Raw genomic sequence first — 17,074 nt, 5'->3', positions numbered from 1 at the left:
CACTGCCTTAGGGAAATGTGAACACCATGGAATTAAATGTAGAAGCCTGTGTGTTTTTCTAGGATGAGGGTATACAGTTTCACTAACTTTTCAAAAGGGACCCCAAGTAAGTAGATTAAGTCTTGAGTTTCTCTGAACTGCCCATAGTGACAAGCACAGCCATGGACACATTCCACAGCTCATTAAGTATTTGTTGGCAGGCTGTACACATAAGACACTTACAGTTTTCTCACTCAGGGGTCCTCAAACTTTTTAAACAGGGGGCCAGTTCACTGCCCCTCAGACCGTTGGAGGGCCAGACTATAGTTTTTTAAAAAAACTATGAACAAATTCCTATGTGCACTGCAGGCCCGGGACGAGTCGGCTGCTAAGCAGGACAGGCAGCTGCAACCGGCGGGCCGGATAAATGTCCTCGGCGGGCCGCATGTAGCCCGCGGGCCGTAGTTTGAGGACCCCTGCGGCATGAAGGCTCTAATTTCATTCGTTCAAAAGACATTTATATTACACCAGTACTATGTGCCAAAACACTATACCAGGCTCCGAGGACCAATCAATCAATCAATCAATAAATAAATAAATAATACAGTATCCATATACTAGTACAAGGAGCTCAAAGTATAATAATGAGGGAGACAGAAACATCTATCCTATCCTATATAATAAAAGCGTAGTATGCAAATTGTCCCCTCGACTGGGAGTTTGTCTGGGAGTCTCAGCAGGGGGCAGGTCCAGCTGGGGGAAAGGAGGGAGGCCCCGGCGGCAGCAGGCAGCCAGGGGAAGGGAGGGACCCTGTACCTGGTCGGCAGCTGGCTAGGGACCCTACCAGGTGCACAAAGTTTGTGCACTGGGCCTGGCCGGTAACTATGACGTGCACTGACTACCAGGGGGCAGACACTCAACACAGAAGCAGAAACCACAGGCATGGAAACATGGAGACTGATGAATCTCAGGGGGAAGAGGGGAGGGGAGGACGAGAAGAAATTAACCAAAGATCTTATATGCATACTAGACGCCCTTGCACGGATTTGTGCACCGGTGGGGTCCCTTGGCCTGGCCTACAGGGATCTGGCCAAAACCGGCTCTCCAACATCCCCCGAGGCATCCCAGATTGCGAGAGGGTGCAGGCCAGGCCGATGGACCCCACAAATCCGTGCACTGGGCCTCTAGTCTAATTATAATACAATATGTTATAAGGGCAATGATACAGCCATTATGGGGAGGGGCTTATATGTTGCTAGCTGAAATTATGAGACCATATAAGTGACTGGTATGTGGTAAGCAGAGGGCAAAGAAACGAAGACTGGGAACACAAGCACATGAAGGGCAGTGCAGTGTGATAGAAACAAAGCCCAAGAATAAAGCAGAAAGGAATGATTAATAAGACACATGAGAAATAAAGAGCAGCTTCTGAAGGAGGGTGAAATCAGCAGTATCAAATGCACCAGTAAAGACTTCAAAAGAGTCCAAAAACCTACCAATTAGGGGTTACTGGTAGCCTCAGAAGTTTCCAAGATGTGAACACAAAAGGCAGATTACAATGGGGTGAGAAGTCAGTGGAAAATAGTAATTAAAATGTTTGGATAAGAAAGGAAGAAAGACAAGATAGTCCCTAAAAGAACTCAAGATTAAAAGGGATACTTTTTAGGATAACAGAGACTTGAATAGGTTTTCAGGCTAAAGGGCAAGAGTAAGCAGAGAGGAAGAGGTTCAGAGTTTGGAAACAGAGAGGTGATATAAAAGAGCGAGAACCATATAAGACGGGAAACCATAAAAATACTAGAGGAATCCACAGGCAGCAAAATCTCAGACATATGCCAAAAGAACTTTTTCAGCGATACTGCCCCTAGGGCAATGGAAGCCAAAGAGAAAATAAACAAATGGGACTACATCAAAATAAAAAGCTTTTGCACAGCAAAAGAAACCATCAACAAAACAACAAGAAATCCCACTGTATGGGAGAACATATTTGCAAATGTTATCACTGATAAAGGTTTAATTTCCAACATCTACAGGCAGCTTATACAACTTAATAAAAGGAAGATAAATGATCCAATAAAAAAATGGGCAAAGGACCTAAATAGAATATTTTCTTTTTTTTTTTTTTTTTTAAGTAGGAGATGAACTCTTTTTTTTTTTTTTTTAAATATATTTTATTGATATTTTACAGAGAGGAAGGGAAAGGGATAGAGAGTTAGAAACATCGATGAGAGAGAAACATCGATCAGCTGCCTCCTGCACACCTCCTACTGGGGATGTGCCCGCAACCAAGGTATGTGCCCTTGACCGGAATCGAACCCGGGACCCTTCAGTCCACAGGCCGACGCTCTATCCACTGAGCCAAACCGGTTTTGGCTAAATAGAATATTTTCAAAAGAAGACAGAAGGAAGGCCAAGAGACACATGAAAACATGCTCAAAGTCACTAATTATCCGAGAGATGCAAATCAAAACGACAATGCGATACCATCTCACACCTATCAGAATGGCTATCATCAACAAATCAACAAATGACAAGTGTTGGCGAGGATGCGGAGAAAAAGGAACCCTCGTGCACTGCTGGTGGGAATGCAGACTGGTGCAGCCACTGTAGAGAACAGTATGGAGTTTCCTCAAAAAACTGAAAATGGAACTCCCATTTGACCCAGTAATCCCACTCCTAGGAATATATCCTAAGAAACCAGAAACACCAATCAGAAAGGATATATGCACCCCTATGTTCATAGCAGCACAATTTACAATAGCTAAGATTTGGAAACAGCCTAGGTGCCCGTCAGCAGATGACTGGCTCAGAAAACTATGGTACATCTACACAATGGAATACTATGCTGCCATAAAAAAGAAGGAATTACTACCATTTGTAAGCACCTGGATGGAATTAGAGAACATTATGCTAAGTGAAATAAGCCAGTCAATGAAAGAAAAATACCACCTGATCCCACTCATCTGGGGATAATGAAAAACATTATAAACTGAAGAACCAAAAGATAGTTATAGAGGCAGTAAAGCATCAAACAGACTGTCTAATTACAGTGGTAAGGTTAGGGAGAGGTGGGGGAATTAAGAGATCAACTGAAGGACTTGTATGCATGCATATAAGAGTAACCAACGGATGCAAAACATTGGGGGGTGAGGGCATGTATGGGGGGGGGGGGCAATGGTAAGATATGTACACATATACCTTAATAAAAATTTGAAAAAAAAAAAGAGCGAGAACCAGGAATGGCAGAATGGACAGAGTCAAGGGCATGACTGGAGAAGTAGAGATTAAGCAGGAGGTGAGACATCCTCTTCACTAAAAAAAAAAAAAAAACAAAGAAAAGAGAACAGTGATGGCAAAAGGCGAAGATGCCCTGGCCATGTAGCTCAGTTGGTCAGAGGGTCGTCCCGATACACCAAGGTTGGGGGTTCGATCCTGGTCAGGGAACATACAGGAATCAACCAATGAATGCATGAATAAGTGGAACAACAAATCTCTTTCTCAAATCAATGAATAAAATTTTTAAAAAATGAAATAACACAGTATTAGATTACAGTCAAAGCATGAGTTTAGAGACTAAGTATGTTCTGTGTTATTTCACCAACCCCAGCATGGTATGTATTATTGACAGCCCTAACAGCCCATATGCAGTAGGAAAAATGATAGAGGGCTAAAGTAGGCAAACTTTTTCTATAACGTAGGCAAATATTTTTTGGTTTTGCAAGCCATATAAGTCTCCATTACAACTACTCAACTCTATCACTGTAGCATGAAACACAATGACGATGCATAAATGAATGGCCACAATTATGTTACAATAAAACTTTATTTACCAATGAGTGGATTTGGCCCACTTGACCCCTGTTCTCTAGACTGAGAATAGTACAATGGAAATAAAGCAGTAGAAAGAAATATGAGGGAGAATGAAATAAGGAAATAGACAAGAAGGCACAGAACTGAAACATAGTTGAGTTGGGATATTAAAGAGAAAAAATATATAAATAAGGAGCAATAGGAAGAGCAGAAAGAAAGCGAGAGAAAAAAGCAGGTGAGAAAGGAACATTGGAAAGAGACAGGAAACCAAGTTAAAATAAAATGCCAATTTCAAGGTATGTATATGCCGGTCAAGGCATATACAACTTTGGTTGCAGGTTCGATCCCCGGTCCAGTCGTGTGGGAGGCAACCAATTGATGTGTCTCTCTCACACAGAAGTTTCTCTCTCCCTCCCCCTCTCCCTCTCTCCTTTTCACTCTAAAAGTCAATGGGAAAAATATCATTGCATGAGGATTAACAAAAAACAAAAACAAGACATTTGAGAAGATACAAGAACAGGACACAGTGCTTTCATCAACACTGCAATGCAGTCACAGAGTACCTAGCATGGCTAGCTTCTGAAAAAGCAAGCTAACTAGAGTTGAGAACCTTGTTAAGAGGACCAAGAGAAAAGCTTTAACTTTCTGGTGGCTTCTAACTTCTAAATAAGAGTGTAGAAAAATTAGCACAACAGAAACAGCTGTTGGCATAGACCAGTGGTCGGCAAACTGCGGCTCACGAGCCGCGGTTTGCCGCTCTGTTGACTAATGAGTTTGGCGACCACTGCGTAAGGCATTACCCTTACCCAGAAGTTTTGACTTCAGGTTAAAGACATTAGTACATTATTAAAATGTTTTTTAAGTGTTTTTCCTAAGGCAGTGGTCGGCAAACTCATTAGTCAACAGAGCGGCAGCAGTTTGCCAACCACTGGCATAGACTAAATCATAAAAATTAAAAATTGCTGAGTTATAATTTGCAATAGAATTGACTATGGAATTTCACCAAGAGAAAAATCAATTTAAGGATTTTAGAATCAAATTCAAAATTGCCCAGAAGAGTCTTTCAATGTTACTGAACATTCAGCACTATAAAGATAAAGTATGCTCTCATAATGAGTAACAGCAACTCTGACATTTTTCTCCTCAACAGACAGTTGAAACATACTCAATTTTACTATAAATACATCACCGCTTTTATATTTTCTAAACGTAGTCTGATACCCTGAACTTTTTTTCAAATATATATATTCTCCTTTACCATTTGTCTTCATTAATCGTTTTCTATCCATAGCCCTCTGCCTTTCTCCCTTAGCTCTGTGCCTTTGATTTCTTTCCGGAGCATTTATAAAACTGAAACTAAAGCATTTATAGAACTATAAGCTTAATAAAACTATAAGCATTATTTATAAGCATTATAAAATGAAAAATTTATAAATTAAAGCATTATATAACAAATGGGACAAGAAATTTTCAGATGAGTATAACAGTAGCATGCTTAAACATGAAACTGTAGAAAATCCTTTACAAACTATTTTTTAATAAGAACACGAACTCTCATTATTTATCCTACTAAAAGTACCAATGAATCTTCCACTAGTTTTTTAGTATTTTCCAACAAAAATGCATTATAATCCCCATTTGTTTTAATCAGGTCATTTTTTAAAGCCCATATTTCTTTAAAAAAAAATGTCTGTAGAGTCTGCTTGAAAAAATTTTACAAACCATGAAGCATACTTAGGAAATCAAAACTCACCTCTTCTTGCATAACTGGAGTCCATATCTTTAAACTGTACCACAACGAAGTCTGAACACTTAAACAAAATACTCTCCATTATTTCTTCACGCTTTGGCCCTGAACTGGATTCTGTACTTTTCTCATGTGCAGCATCAAGGACCAAATCACACTAAAATGAAAAACATGAGTAAATATTTAAACACTAGAGACCCGGTGCACGAAATTTGTGCACGGGGGTGTGTGTCCCTCAGCCCAGCCTGCACCCTCTCCAACCCAGGACTGCTGGCTCCCAAATGCTCGCCTGCCTGCCTTCCCGATTGCCCCTAACTGCTTCTGCCTGCCAGCCTGATCACCCCCTAACCACTCCCCTGCCAGCCTGATTGATGCCTAACTGCTCCCCTGCCAGCCTGTTTGCCCCTAACTGCCTTCCCCTGCAGACCTGGTCACCCCCAACTTCCCTTCTCTGCTGGCTGTGTCACCCCTAACTGCCCTCCCCTGCAGGCTTGATCGCTCACAACTGCCCTCCCTTGTAGGCCTGGCTCCTCCCAACTGCCCTCCCCTGCTGGCCATCTTGTGGTGGCCATCTTGTGTCCACATGGGGGCAGGATCTTTGACCACATTGGGGCAGCCACCTTGTGTATTGGAGTGATGGTCAGTTTGCATATTACTCTTTTATTAGATAGGATAGAGGCCTGGTGCATGGGTGGGGACCAGCTGGTTTGCCCCGAAGGGTGTCCCGGATCAGGGTGGGGGTTCTCTTGGTGTGTGGGGCAGCCTGGGCGAGGGGCCTGTGGTGATTTGCAGGCTGGCCACACCCCCTGGCGACCCAAGCGGAGGCCCTGATATCTGGGATTTATTTATCTTCTACAATTGAAACTTTGAGCCTGGAGCAGAGCCAAGCCTTCTGCTTGCTCCGTGGGGGCAGCCATTTCTATTTGGATTTATGTATCTTCTATAATTGAAACTTTGTAGCCTTAAGCGAGGCCTGGGCCAGCCAGGGTGTGCCGAAAGCTTGGCTTCCTCCATCGCCTGGGGCAACCCTAGCCTCCTGCTCTTTCCAGCTCCGTGGCTGCCGCCATTTCTGTTTGGGTTTATGTATCTTCTATCATTAAAACTTTGTAGCCTTGAGTGGAGGCCTAGGCTGGCAAGGGCAAGCAGAAAGCTTGGCTTTCTCCATTGCCAGGGAAACCCAAGCCTCCCTCCTGCTCTCTGTGGCCGTAGCCATCTTGGTTGGGTTTATTTGCATATTCGCTCCTGATTGGCTGGTGGGCGTGGCTGGTGGGTGTAGCAGAGTGATGGTTAATTTGCATATTACTCTTGTATTAGATAGGATTTATAAAATAAATTTGACAGAACTTCTTCAGCATATCAAGGTACTATGCTTATATGCCTTTGGCAAAAAATAATCTATCTCAAGAGAACTATAATTATATGTTTTCCTCAGAAATATGAACTGTTTCCCATTCCATCTTTTAAAAATCCTCTCACCTAAAAGTTGGTCCTTGCTACCATGGTATGCCTCGAGCACATTAATAGTAAAAAAAAAAAAGAAAAAGAAAGAAATTTCTCCCTCTTCTGGTCCACAATACTTGAAAAGGCCAAAATATTGTTGTTGTTGTTGTTGTTAATGCTCACCAGAGGATATTGATTTTAGAAAGAGTGGAGGGGAGAGACAGAGAGAAACACTGATGTGAGAGAGACACATCGGTTGGTTGTCTCGTGCATACGCCCCACCGGGGATAAGGATTGAGCCTACAATCAAGGTAGGTGTCCTTGACCAGAATTGAACCCAGGACCCTTCAGTCCATACTCCACCTACTGAGGCAAACCAGCTAGGGCAAGGCCAAAGTATTTTAATAAGCACACAGAGCAAGAAATCTTTTTGATTATACATACCATCTATAAAATAATCAGTATTTGAAACTGAAGAGCAAAATCATTCAAAGTGGTTTTAAAAAGTGCTTTTAAGGTAAAGCACTGAGCATGAAAATGTGACAAACATACCCACCTCATAACTATAAATTGCTAAATCAGAAACCAACAGGCACTGTCGGGAAGCCACACAAGCACAGGGCAGTTAATGATTCATGGGGTTTCACATTTAACAAAAAGGAAAAGAGTAAAAATTACCTTAGGACTGTATGTTTTAAAAACTCCTTCATATATGCCTCCGTTTTTCACTTGTACTTCACATTTTGATCCCTAAAAACATATAATTAATTTATCAAAGAAACAGTGTGCTACACAGTCATGTGGTAATTGTTTTCAATTTACTTTTTATAGCTCATCAGGCTTCATTCAACATATCAGGTGCCCATTGACAGAACAATAAAAGTTTTTAAAATATCAACAATACACAATTCTCACGGGATTCTGCTCAGAATTTACAGCATGAACTTAAATACTGCAGTTAAGTATTTCTGACTCCAGTTTTATTAGGTGACAAAATAATCCATCATAACAACTACTAATATTATTATGTACACAGCAGGGTTAACAAGAATGCTTTTTATAGTGAATTACAATAACCTGGGTGGAATTCTAACCTCAGAAATTCTAGTCAGAATTCCTGATTAAACATGACCTAAGAAATGTTACAGAGAATCATTCAACCACATTTTAACTTCATGAAATTATTTTATTCTACTCCCAAGGCAGTTTCTCCCCAATAATCTGATAACTTACAACAACTGATGTAAGTATATGAACCATCCTCATATTTGCATAGATTCCATCAAAAGAAATCTGGAATATTAAGAAAAAAAAAACACATTATCAGCAATCAATATTTATCCTTGCATATATATTAAACATTTATTTTGTTATAAAATATTTAGTTAGGCTTGTAATACCTTACATGAATTAAAGGAAGATTTGGTTTACTATAGTCTTTTGCTTCCTTAGAGAATAGAAGCTTAGGTTTCCATACCAAGTAACAATGTTTTGACTAGGCATGATATAAAAAGCAAAACTGAACTTACATGTATGAGGGAAAGATAAAGCCATAGGAACAGAAGGGACAGATCAATGGTTGGGGAGATTTCACTATAAAGTGACACGAGGGATCTTTAGAGGTGATGTAACTGTCCTACTATCTTGATTATGGTGGTGGTTACACAAGTGTATGCATCAAAATTCACAGACCTGTATACTAAACAGGATTAAGAATACCTTGCCGAAACCGGTTTGGCTCAGTGGATAGAGCGTCGGCCTGTGGACTGAAGGGTCCCGGGTTCGATTCCGGTCAAGGGCCTGTACCTTGGTTGCGGGCACATCCCCAGTGGGGGGTGTGCAGGAGGCAGCTGATCGATGTTTCTCTCTCATCGATGTTTCTAGCTCTCTATCCCTCTCCCTTCCTCTCTGTAAAATATCAATAAAATATATTTAAAAAAAAAAAAAAGAATACCTTAACTAAATGGGGTAGAATTGGGGGCATCTTTGTAGAAGACCCTGGATTATCTGCTCTCAGCATGTATGAATCAATGATAGCGCTCTAAGGATTAATCAGCCACACCACTCCTTATTACATAAGTGTGTGTGTCCTCCTGATTCTAAAGAAGAAAATCTGCCCAATAAAGACAAAGTCTCAAAAATTAGTGAGTGGAACTTATACCTTCTCCCGTTCGTGCCCAATTTAATTTCAGTGATAAGAGTTCTGAAATTTAGCCGAAATCGGTTTGGCTCAGTGGATGGAGCATCGGCCTGCGGACTGAAGGGTCCCAGGTTCGATTCCAGTCAAGGACATGTACCTGGGTTGCGGGCACATCCCCAGTGGGAGGTGTGCAGGAGGCAGCTGATCGATGTTTCTCTCTCATCGATGTTTCTAGCTCTCTATCCCTCTCCCTTCCTCTCTGTAAAATATCAATAAAATATATTAAGAAAAAAAAAAAGAGTTCTGAAATTTAAACCCAAAAGGCCCTTTCAAAGGGAGAAAAATGAAAAAAATAAAGGTAACACATTAACTCAAAATCAAAACCCAAAGAGCTCTGCAAACTCCAGTTCTGGTGTTCCACTTATCTTTTAGGAGTTATATTTGCCTTCAGTCATTTATAAAAGAAGAAATGACATGACTATGAATGAAAAATATTTCTAGTAATATTACATTTTATAGAGCTAGTAATTTTATACCAAACAGTATTGATCTGTAAAAGATATCAGAAATATAAAATTGAAGAGACGGGAATTTTTTTTTGCCTTGACGGTTTCAAAATCACATTTCAGTTACCAGTTTTTCCAAACAAATAATATTCAAGTTACTCACCGTAGACTGAGGCAGTCCCTTGTTATTGTTTCGACCTCTGAAAAGATTAAATATTATGTTTATTAAATTCAACAGGCTAAACAAGCTGAAAGTATTTTCACATTTAAAATATCTTATAATTCCATTCAAATAAAATACAAGTGATCAATCTGTGGGCCAGAATCATCTAATATTAAGTATAAAAGCTATCTAAGAACAGTACTGCTCTCTCTCTCTCTCTCTGCTTTGCTGGCTCTGAGGCCCAGAACAGGTATGGGTCATGAAGAGAAGGCAGGAGGAAAGAAACTAAACAATATCAAACTCAAAATAAAAATAGCCGAAACCGGTTTGGCTCAGTGGATAGAGCATCGGCCTGCGGACTGAAGGGTCCCGGGTTCGATTCTGGTCAAGGGCATGTACCTTGGTTGCGGGCACATCCCCAGTGGGAGGTGTGCAGGAGGCAGCTGATCGATGTTTCTCTCTCATCGATGTTTCTAGCTCTCTATCCCTCTCCCTTCCTCTCTGTAAAATATCAATAAAATATATTTTTTTAAAAAAATAGCTTACTGGAATAACCAATACTAAATATAATAATCTTTACTCCAAAAGTAACCAATTGCTCTGTTATAAGAAGCTACTCAGGAGCAAAATATAGATTCTGTTCCTGATGTGACTGACATCAAATCACCTCCTATGTTTTTTCCTCACCTCTAAGAATAGGTACTGTGTTTACAACTGCAGAAAAATGTCTTGAAATAAGTAAAATTGACCCTAGCAGGTTTGGCTCAGTGCACAGAGACCTAAGAGTCCCGGGTTCGATTCTGGCCAAGGGAATGTACTTCTGTTGCAAGTTCCTCCCTGGCCCGGGCTGTGGTAAGGGCGTGCAGAAGACAACCCATCAGGAGGCAACCAATCAATGTGTTTCTCTCACATTGATGTTCCTCTCTGCCTTTCCCTCTCTCTCCTACTCTCTCTAAAAATCAATGGAAAAATATCCCTGGATGAGGATTTTAAAAAGTTAAATCATTCAAAGCACTTTCACTGCTAAATAGTAAGTGCCTTCTTCAGAATCTAGGTAACAAGTGCCTTCTCCTGAAACAATGCAGCACACCAATGAAGCTGGCTTATCAAGTAATTTCCAGTAATGTGGACTCTATTTTCAATTTTATTATAGAACATAATACACCCTAAGGTTTGTTCCATTAGAAAAGATTAGGTCCCTTAGGAAATGATAAAAACACTAATAAAGTGAAATGTTATATTCCTAAAAACATGAGTTACTCTAGAATAACAGAACTGGGATATCATTTTAATAAAATCACAACTCTCAAATTAAGATACAAACTTAAGGGAGAGATCAACCAAAGGACTTGTATGCATGCATATAAGCATAACCAATGGACACAGACACCAGGGTGGTGAGGGCATGAGTGGGGGAAAGGGGGGCAATGGGGGATAAGGACACCTATGTAATACCTTAATCAATAAAGATACAAACTTTAAACATTCAGAGAAGTACAATTCAGGTCCAAAAAGTCCAGCAGTTTTGAATGGTATCAATTCCCAGCAAAGTAGCACTGCCCTTAGCACTGAGGCCAGGGCCAATTTGGTCTCCAACTCTGTCACCTTCTCTCATCTAGAAGATAATGTCTTGAACCAAATCACCTCTGGGATTCCTTCCATTTCCAATATTCTGATTCTGACTCTGCCTCACACATAGCACAGAGAACTTCCTAAAGTCTAAATATGACCAGTAATTTACCATTTATAGAACTGACTAAAAACCAGACACTATGGTAAGCACAATGTCAAATCTCTCACCCCTCCTTTAGAGGGGATGAAACCAAACCTTGGCAGTTAAACATCTTGACCAAAATCATTCAGCTCGTGAGCAGGAGGTGGTATCTGAACCAGGTGATCCAAAGTCTAGACTTTTCATTTCTAGGTTATGCTGCCTCTTTGAAATTGCATCACAGGGAATAAACTAGCCTCACAATCAAGCCTAATCAAATTTGTACATTTTTTTCAAACATTTGAATAATTTAGATTTTCCTATTTATTTGTAGTCTGTAGCCAAAGGCTAAATCTTGTTTAGAAAGGTTATCTCATCTTAGTGGTTGCTGAGATGCCATCATTAAAAGACTTAAGCAAGCCCTAACCGGTTTGGCTCAGTGGATAGAGCGTCAGCCTGCAGACTGAAAGGTCCCAGGTTCGATTCCGGTCAAGGACATGTACCTGGGTTGCGGGCACATCCCCAGTAGGAGGTGTGCAGGAGGCAGCTGATCCATGTTTCTCTCTCATCGATGTTTCTAACTCTCTATCCCTCTCCCTTCCTCTCTGTAAAAAATCAGTAAAATATATTTAAAAAAAAAAAAGACTTAAGCAAATGCCTCCAATTAAGTGCCCTTAAACTCACAAAGCCACTTAAGTTTAAAAAATAAAACTCTTTTTGAGTAGTCACACTACTTTTATTGATTATACATTTCTGCCTTTGACTAATAAAGAGCAATTGTTTTGACAATCCAATTTACTCAGATCAAATAGTTCAACAGGGAAAATAATAAAACACTCAAAGTGGTATAAAGTGGTACAAAGTGTGGAAACCACTGATTTCTCCTGATACACCAGGTGGTTGGGCACCCAAGGTGGAATGTTAGCACATCACAGCAGCATTCTCTGAAACTGATAAAATCCCAAATGCATCCTTGTTTTTTCTCTCTTTTTGGATATACTCAGATTATGCTTTACTTTTCTCTTCAGTATTCTGAAACAAGGTATCTTAATATTTCATTCTGTTACAAAAAAATTGAATCTCAAAGAAAAGCGAAGATCACATTCTAGTCCTAAATATACTCATGATTAGATTGATCAGATTTAACAAAACTATACCCTGGTTTCTAAGCTTTTAATAGTTTATTAAAGTGTGATTCAATATACCAAATTCACACAAAGAAAGTTACAAAAATAATAGTGTATACTGCTTCAAAATAATACAGGAGGTGCTAGATGGTATGGTTCAGTGGTTGAGCATTGACCATGAACCAGGAGGTCTCAGTTGAATTCCTGGTAAGGGAACATGCCCAAGTTGTGGGCTCGATCCCCAGTGGGGGGTGTCCAGGAGGCAGCTGACAGATGTTTCTATCTCTCTATCCTTTTCCCTTCATCTCTCTAAAAATCAATAAAAACATATTTTAAAAAGAGAGAGATACTTCAGATTCAAAGATACAAATATATTGAAAGTATAAGGATGGAAAAGGCTATCGTGCAAACAGCACATACAAGAAAGCTGGAATGGCTGTACTATCAGACAAAACAGACTTTAAAACAAAAATGTTAATGGAGATAAAGAGGGATATTTTACAATGATAAAAGGGTCAATCCATCTAGAAGAAGAAAGGCTTTCTATCTGGACCCTCTGTACCTTTCACCTAGCTCCCGGGCTATGGAAGTTCACTGAACTCCGCACAGAATTGTGTGTGCCACCCCAGCCAGAGCCCTGCCCCTTCACCTAGCGCAGCGGTTTCCAACCAGTGGTCCGTGAGGTGCAAAAGGTTGGCGACCGCTGACCTAGAGAAACCATCTTATGCTCCATCTCCTCATCATACCACCGACCTGACAAATGAATTCCAACTAATAAATGTATTAGGAATGATGGAATTAGAGGGTTACCATTTGGTAACCACCATAATAAATTTTTCAGGCAAAAAACCACCAATGGACGCTAAATCTGGTAAAGTAGAAACAGGATACTTATATAGTCACAAAATAACTCCCCACAAGACTCGGATTAATGACAAAGTGAAAAATAACTTTACAGTAAAGGAACCTAGCAGACACCACCCTAATCAAGTGATCCAAGTTAACAGCACTAGCAATGGGAAAAATGGACCCTGTGCACCTCCTGATGTCATAAAATAAGAATACTCAGCCCTAGCCGGTTTGGCTCAATGGACAGAGCATCAGCCTGCAGACTGAAGGGTTCCAGGTTCGATTCCAGTCAAGGGCATGTACCAGTAGGGGGTGTGCAGGAGGCAGCTGATCGATGTTTCTCATTGATGTTTCTAACTCTCTATCCCTCTCCATTCCTCTCTGTAAAAAAAAAAAATCAGTAAAATGTATTTTTTTTTAAAAGTGTCAAGTCATGAAAGATGAAGAAAAACTAAGGAATTACTTCAGATTAAAGGAAGCCACAGAGACATGACACCTGAATGAAACATGCAATCCTGGAATGGTTCTTGGACCACAGAGTAAACAATTGGTAAAATCTGAGTAAGGCCTGTAGATAATAGTTTGACATATTAATTACCTGTGGTCTTGTAACAGAATGTCCTTGTTATTAGGAAATACTAAAGGCCCGGCACACGAAATTTGTGCACTGGGGGGAAGGGGTCCCTCAGCCCGGCCTGCGCCCTCTTGCAGTGCGGGAGCCCTTGGTGGATGTCCGACTGACTGCTTAGCCCCACTCCCTACAGGGAGTGCACAGGTAGGGTCCCTAAGCCTGGCCAGCGATCAGGGTTGATTGGGACCTTCCGGCTGCTGGCTGGGGCCTTCCTTTGTTCCACGCCACTCCCTGGTGGTCAGCGCACGTCATAGCAAGCAATCAAACTCAGGTCTCCCGGTGGAACTCCCGAGGGGACACTTTGCATATTAGCCTTTTATGTATATATATATAGATAGATACACTTACTAAGTATTTAGTAAGTCAATGAGCCCAAAGAAGGGAAAGAAAAAAAATGGAAATGAAAGCTTTCAAAGTAATCATTCTCTAAAACAAGAGTCAGCAAACTACAGCCAACAACCTGTTTTTGTCTGGCCTTTGAGGTTAAGCATGTTTTTTAACTTCTTAAAGGTTGTTTTAAAAAAAGAAAAGCCAGGAAGAATATGCAACAGAGAAGTTATATGGCCCAAAAAGCCCAAAATACTTACTGTCTGAGTCATTACAAAAAAAACCTGTACTAAAAAAACTGGGGCTGCAACGTAAAAAACTGCAATTTAAAAACCAAGTTTATTGCTGTTTTATATGAACCAGTGCTTCTACAGGAATCTTCTCGACAGTATTATTTTTCATGAAAGTTTAATCTGTACATAATTAAGAAGTGTTATGAAAGTGCTCTTATTGTCATTTAATATTAAGCTTTACAACGATGTTCAATTGAGGTTGATCCACCTATTGAAAAAACATCAAGGTATGTATTTTAATAATGTGCATTTGATGACAACACTATGAGCAAGTTCCATAAATAGAGGGACTTTGTACTGATCACTGAATTAAAAGCAACTAACATAAAATGAAGGGTTAACTGTAGATAGATTAAAATAGACTTGAGACATATCAAACAACTTGTGAACCTCATGTGAATCCTGATTAGAACAAATTGTAAAAGAAAAATAAACTGATGAGACAAACACTCAAAATGGTGCTTCTAGCTTGTGCCATAAAGGCAAGAAAAAGAAATAAAGGCTTGCCCTAGCCAGTATGGCTTAGTGGACAGAGTGTCGGGCCTGCGGACCAAAGGGTCCTGGGTTCAATTCCAGTGAATGGCACATACCTTGGTTGCAGGCTCTTCCCCAGCCCAGGCCCTGGACAGGGCTCATGCAGGAGGCAACCAACCAATGTCTTTCACATCAATGTTTCTCTGTCTTTCCCTTTCTTTTCCACTCTCCCTAAAAATAAATGGAAAAATATCCTCAGGAGAGGATTAACAAAACAACAACAAAAAAGAAAGAAAGAAAGGCACAATGATTGGATAGGAAGAAAGAAAACTGTCTTTAAAAGACTACATATTTGCCTGGCCAGCATGGTTCAGTAGTTGAGCATTGACCTATGAACCAGGAGGTCGCTGTCGAGGCACATGCCCAGGTTGCAGGCTCAATCCCCAGTAGGGGGCATGCAAGAAACATCCTATCAATGACTCTCTCATCATTGATGTTTCTATATATTTCCCCTCCTCCGTAAAATCAATAAATACATATTTTTTTTAAAGACCACATAATCATTTACGCAGAAAATCCCAAGTGAATCTGCAAAAAAGCTACTACAAATAAGAGAGCTTAGCAAGGCTAACTCGAAATGGATTAATGGCCTAATGATCATAAAAGGTTTAAATAAAACTTTTTAAAAAAAACATGGGAGAAGTTCTTTATGACCTTGGATTAGACAAAGATTTCAGATAGAACAGAAAAAAATACAAACGATAAAACAGAAAAAATGATAAATTAGACTTCATCAAATTTTTAGTCTATTCTTTTTAAAAAATATGTATTCTTATTGATTTCAGAGAAGAAGGTAGAGGGAGAGAGAAACATCAATGATGAGAGAGAATCGTTGATAGGGTGCCTCCTGCACATCCCTTACTGGGGATCAAGCCTGAAACTCAAGCATGTGCCCTAACTGGGAATCGAACCACTGACCTCTTGGTTCCTGGGTAGATGCTCAACCACTGAGCCACATCAGCTGGACTTAAGTAGTCTATTCTTTGAAAGATGCTGTTAAAATGAAAAGTCAATCCACAGACAAGGAAATGTTTACAAATTATATGATAATGGGCTTATACCCAGTATATATGAAGAACTCATATAACTTATTAATAAAATAAAGATTAAAAAACAGGAAGTGTGGTCCTAGCCTGTTTGGCTCAGTGGATAGAGCTTTGGCCTGCAGACTGAAAGGTCCCAGGCTCAATTCCGGTCAAGGGCACATGCCCGGGTTGCGGGCTCGATCCCCAGAAGGGGGGTATGCAGGAGGCAGCTGATCATCGATGTTTCTATCTCTCTCCCCCTCTCCCTTCCTCTCTGAAATCAATAAAAATATATTATAAAAAATAAGTGTGCAAAAGACTTATACACTCATTTAACCAAATAAGATTTATTGGGTAAAATTAAAGACTGACAATACAACTACTAGTGAGGATGCTGAACAACTGAAACTCTCATAAACTGCTGGTGGGAAGGGAAAATGATAGTTACTTGGAAAAGTTTGGCAGGGGTTCTTATAAAGTAAAACATAGTTAGACAACCTAGCAATCCCACTCCTAGATAATTATTCAAGAGCAATGAATGTGAATATTCAAAGTTGGTTTATTCATAATAGCCAAACACTGAAAGCAGCCCGAATGTCCAATTTCTGGTGAATAAATAAGCAAACTGTGATAATACAGTCGGCCCTCTGTATCAGTGAGTTCTGGGAGTTCTTAGGGGGGAATCATGCAATTTCTATTGGTACTGTCACCATACAAAATAATTATACAACTTACTATATTTTTCACCGTTTTGCTCATTTACCACCTATTTTTCTTTTTCTTTTTTTATTT

The 17,074-nt window shown here is 40.1% G+C and overlaps 1 protein-coding gene across 25 annotated transcripts in view; it reads right to left on the bottom strand.

The window, feature by feature from the left end:
- The window catches only part of ATXN2 (ataxin 2), a 99,197-nt gene that overhangs the window by 64,507 nt on the left and 17,616 nt on the right, over positions 1-17,074 (bottom strand). For all 25 annotated transcript variants that reach the window (XM_080650587.1, XM_080650581.1, XM_080650588.1 and 22 more), the window contains exons 2-5: positions 9,786-9,822; positions 8,210-8,269; positions 7,655-7,726; positions 5,543-5,693 (exon numbers count right to left, since the gene is read on the bottom strand). In XM_080650587.1, coding sequence (XP_080506713.1) covers positions 5,543-5,693; positions 7,655-7,726; positions 8,210-8,242 — 256 coding nt within the window. In that variant the 5' untranslated portion in view covers positions 8,243-8,269; positions 9,786-9,822. The remainder of the gene's footprint in view (positions 1-5,542; positions 5,694-7,654; positions 7,727-8,209; positions 8,270-9,785; positions 9,823-17,074) is intronic.

The sequence above is a fragment of the Plecotus auritus genome, assembly GCF_963455305.1.
Source record: "Plecotus auritus genome assembly, chromosome: 13".
Taxonomy (NCBI): domain Eukaryota; kingdom Metazoa; phylum Chordata; class Mammalia; order Chiroptera; family Vespertilionidae; genus Plecotus; species Plecotus auritus.
The sequence above is the reverse complement of the archived record's forward strand: the minus strand, read 5'-3'. Positions and strand labels throughout refer to the sequence as shown.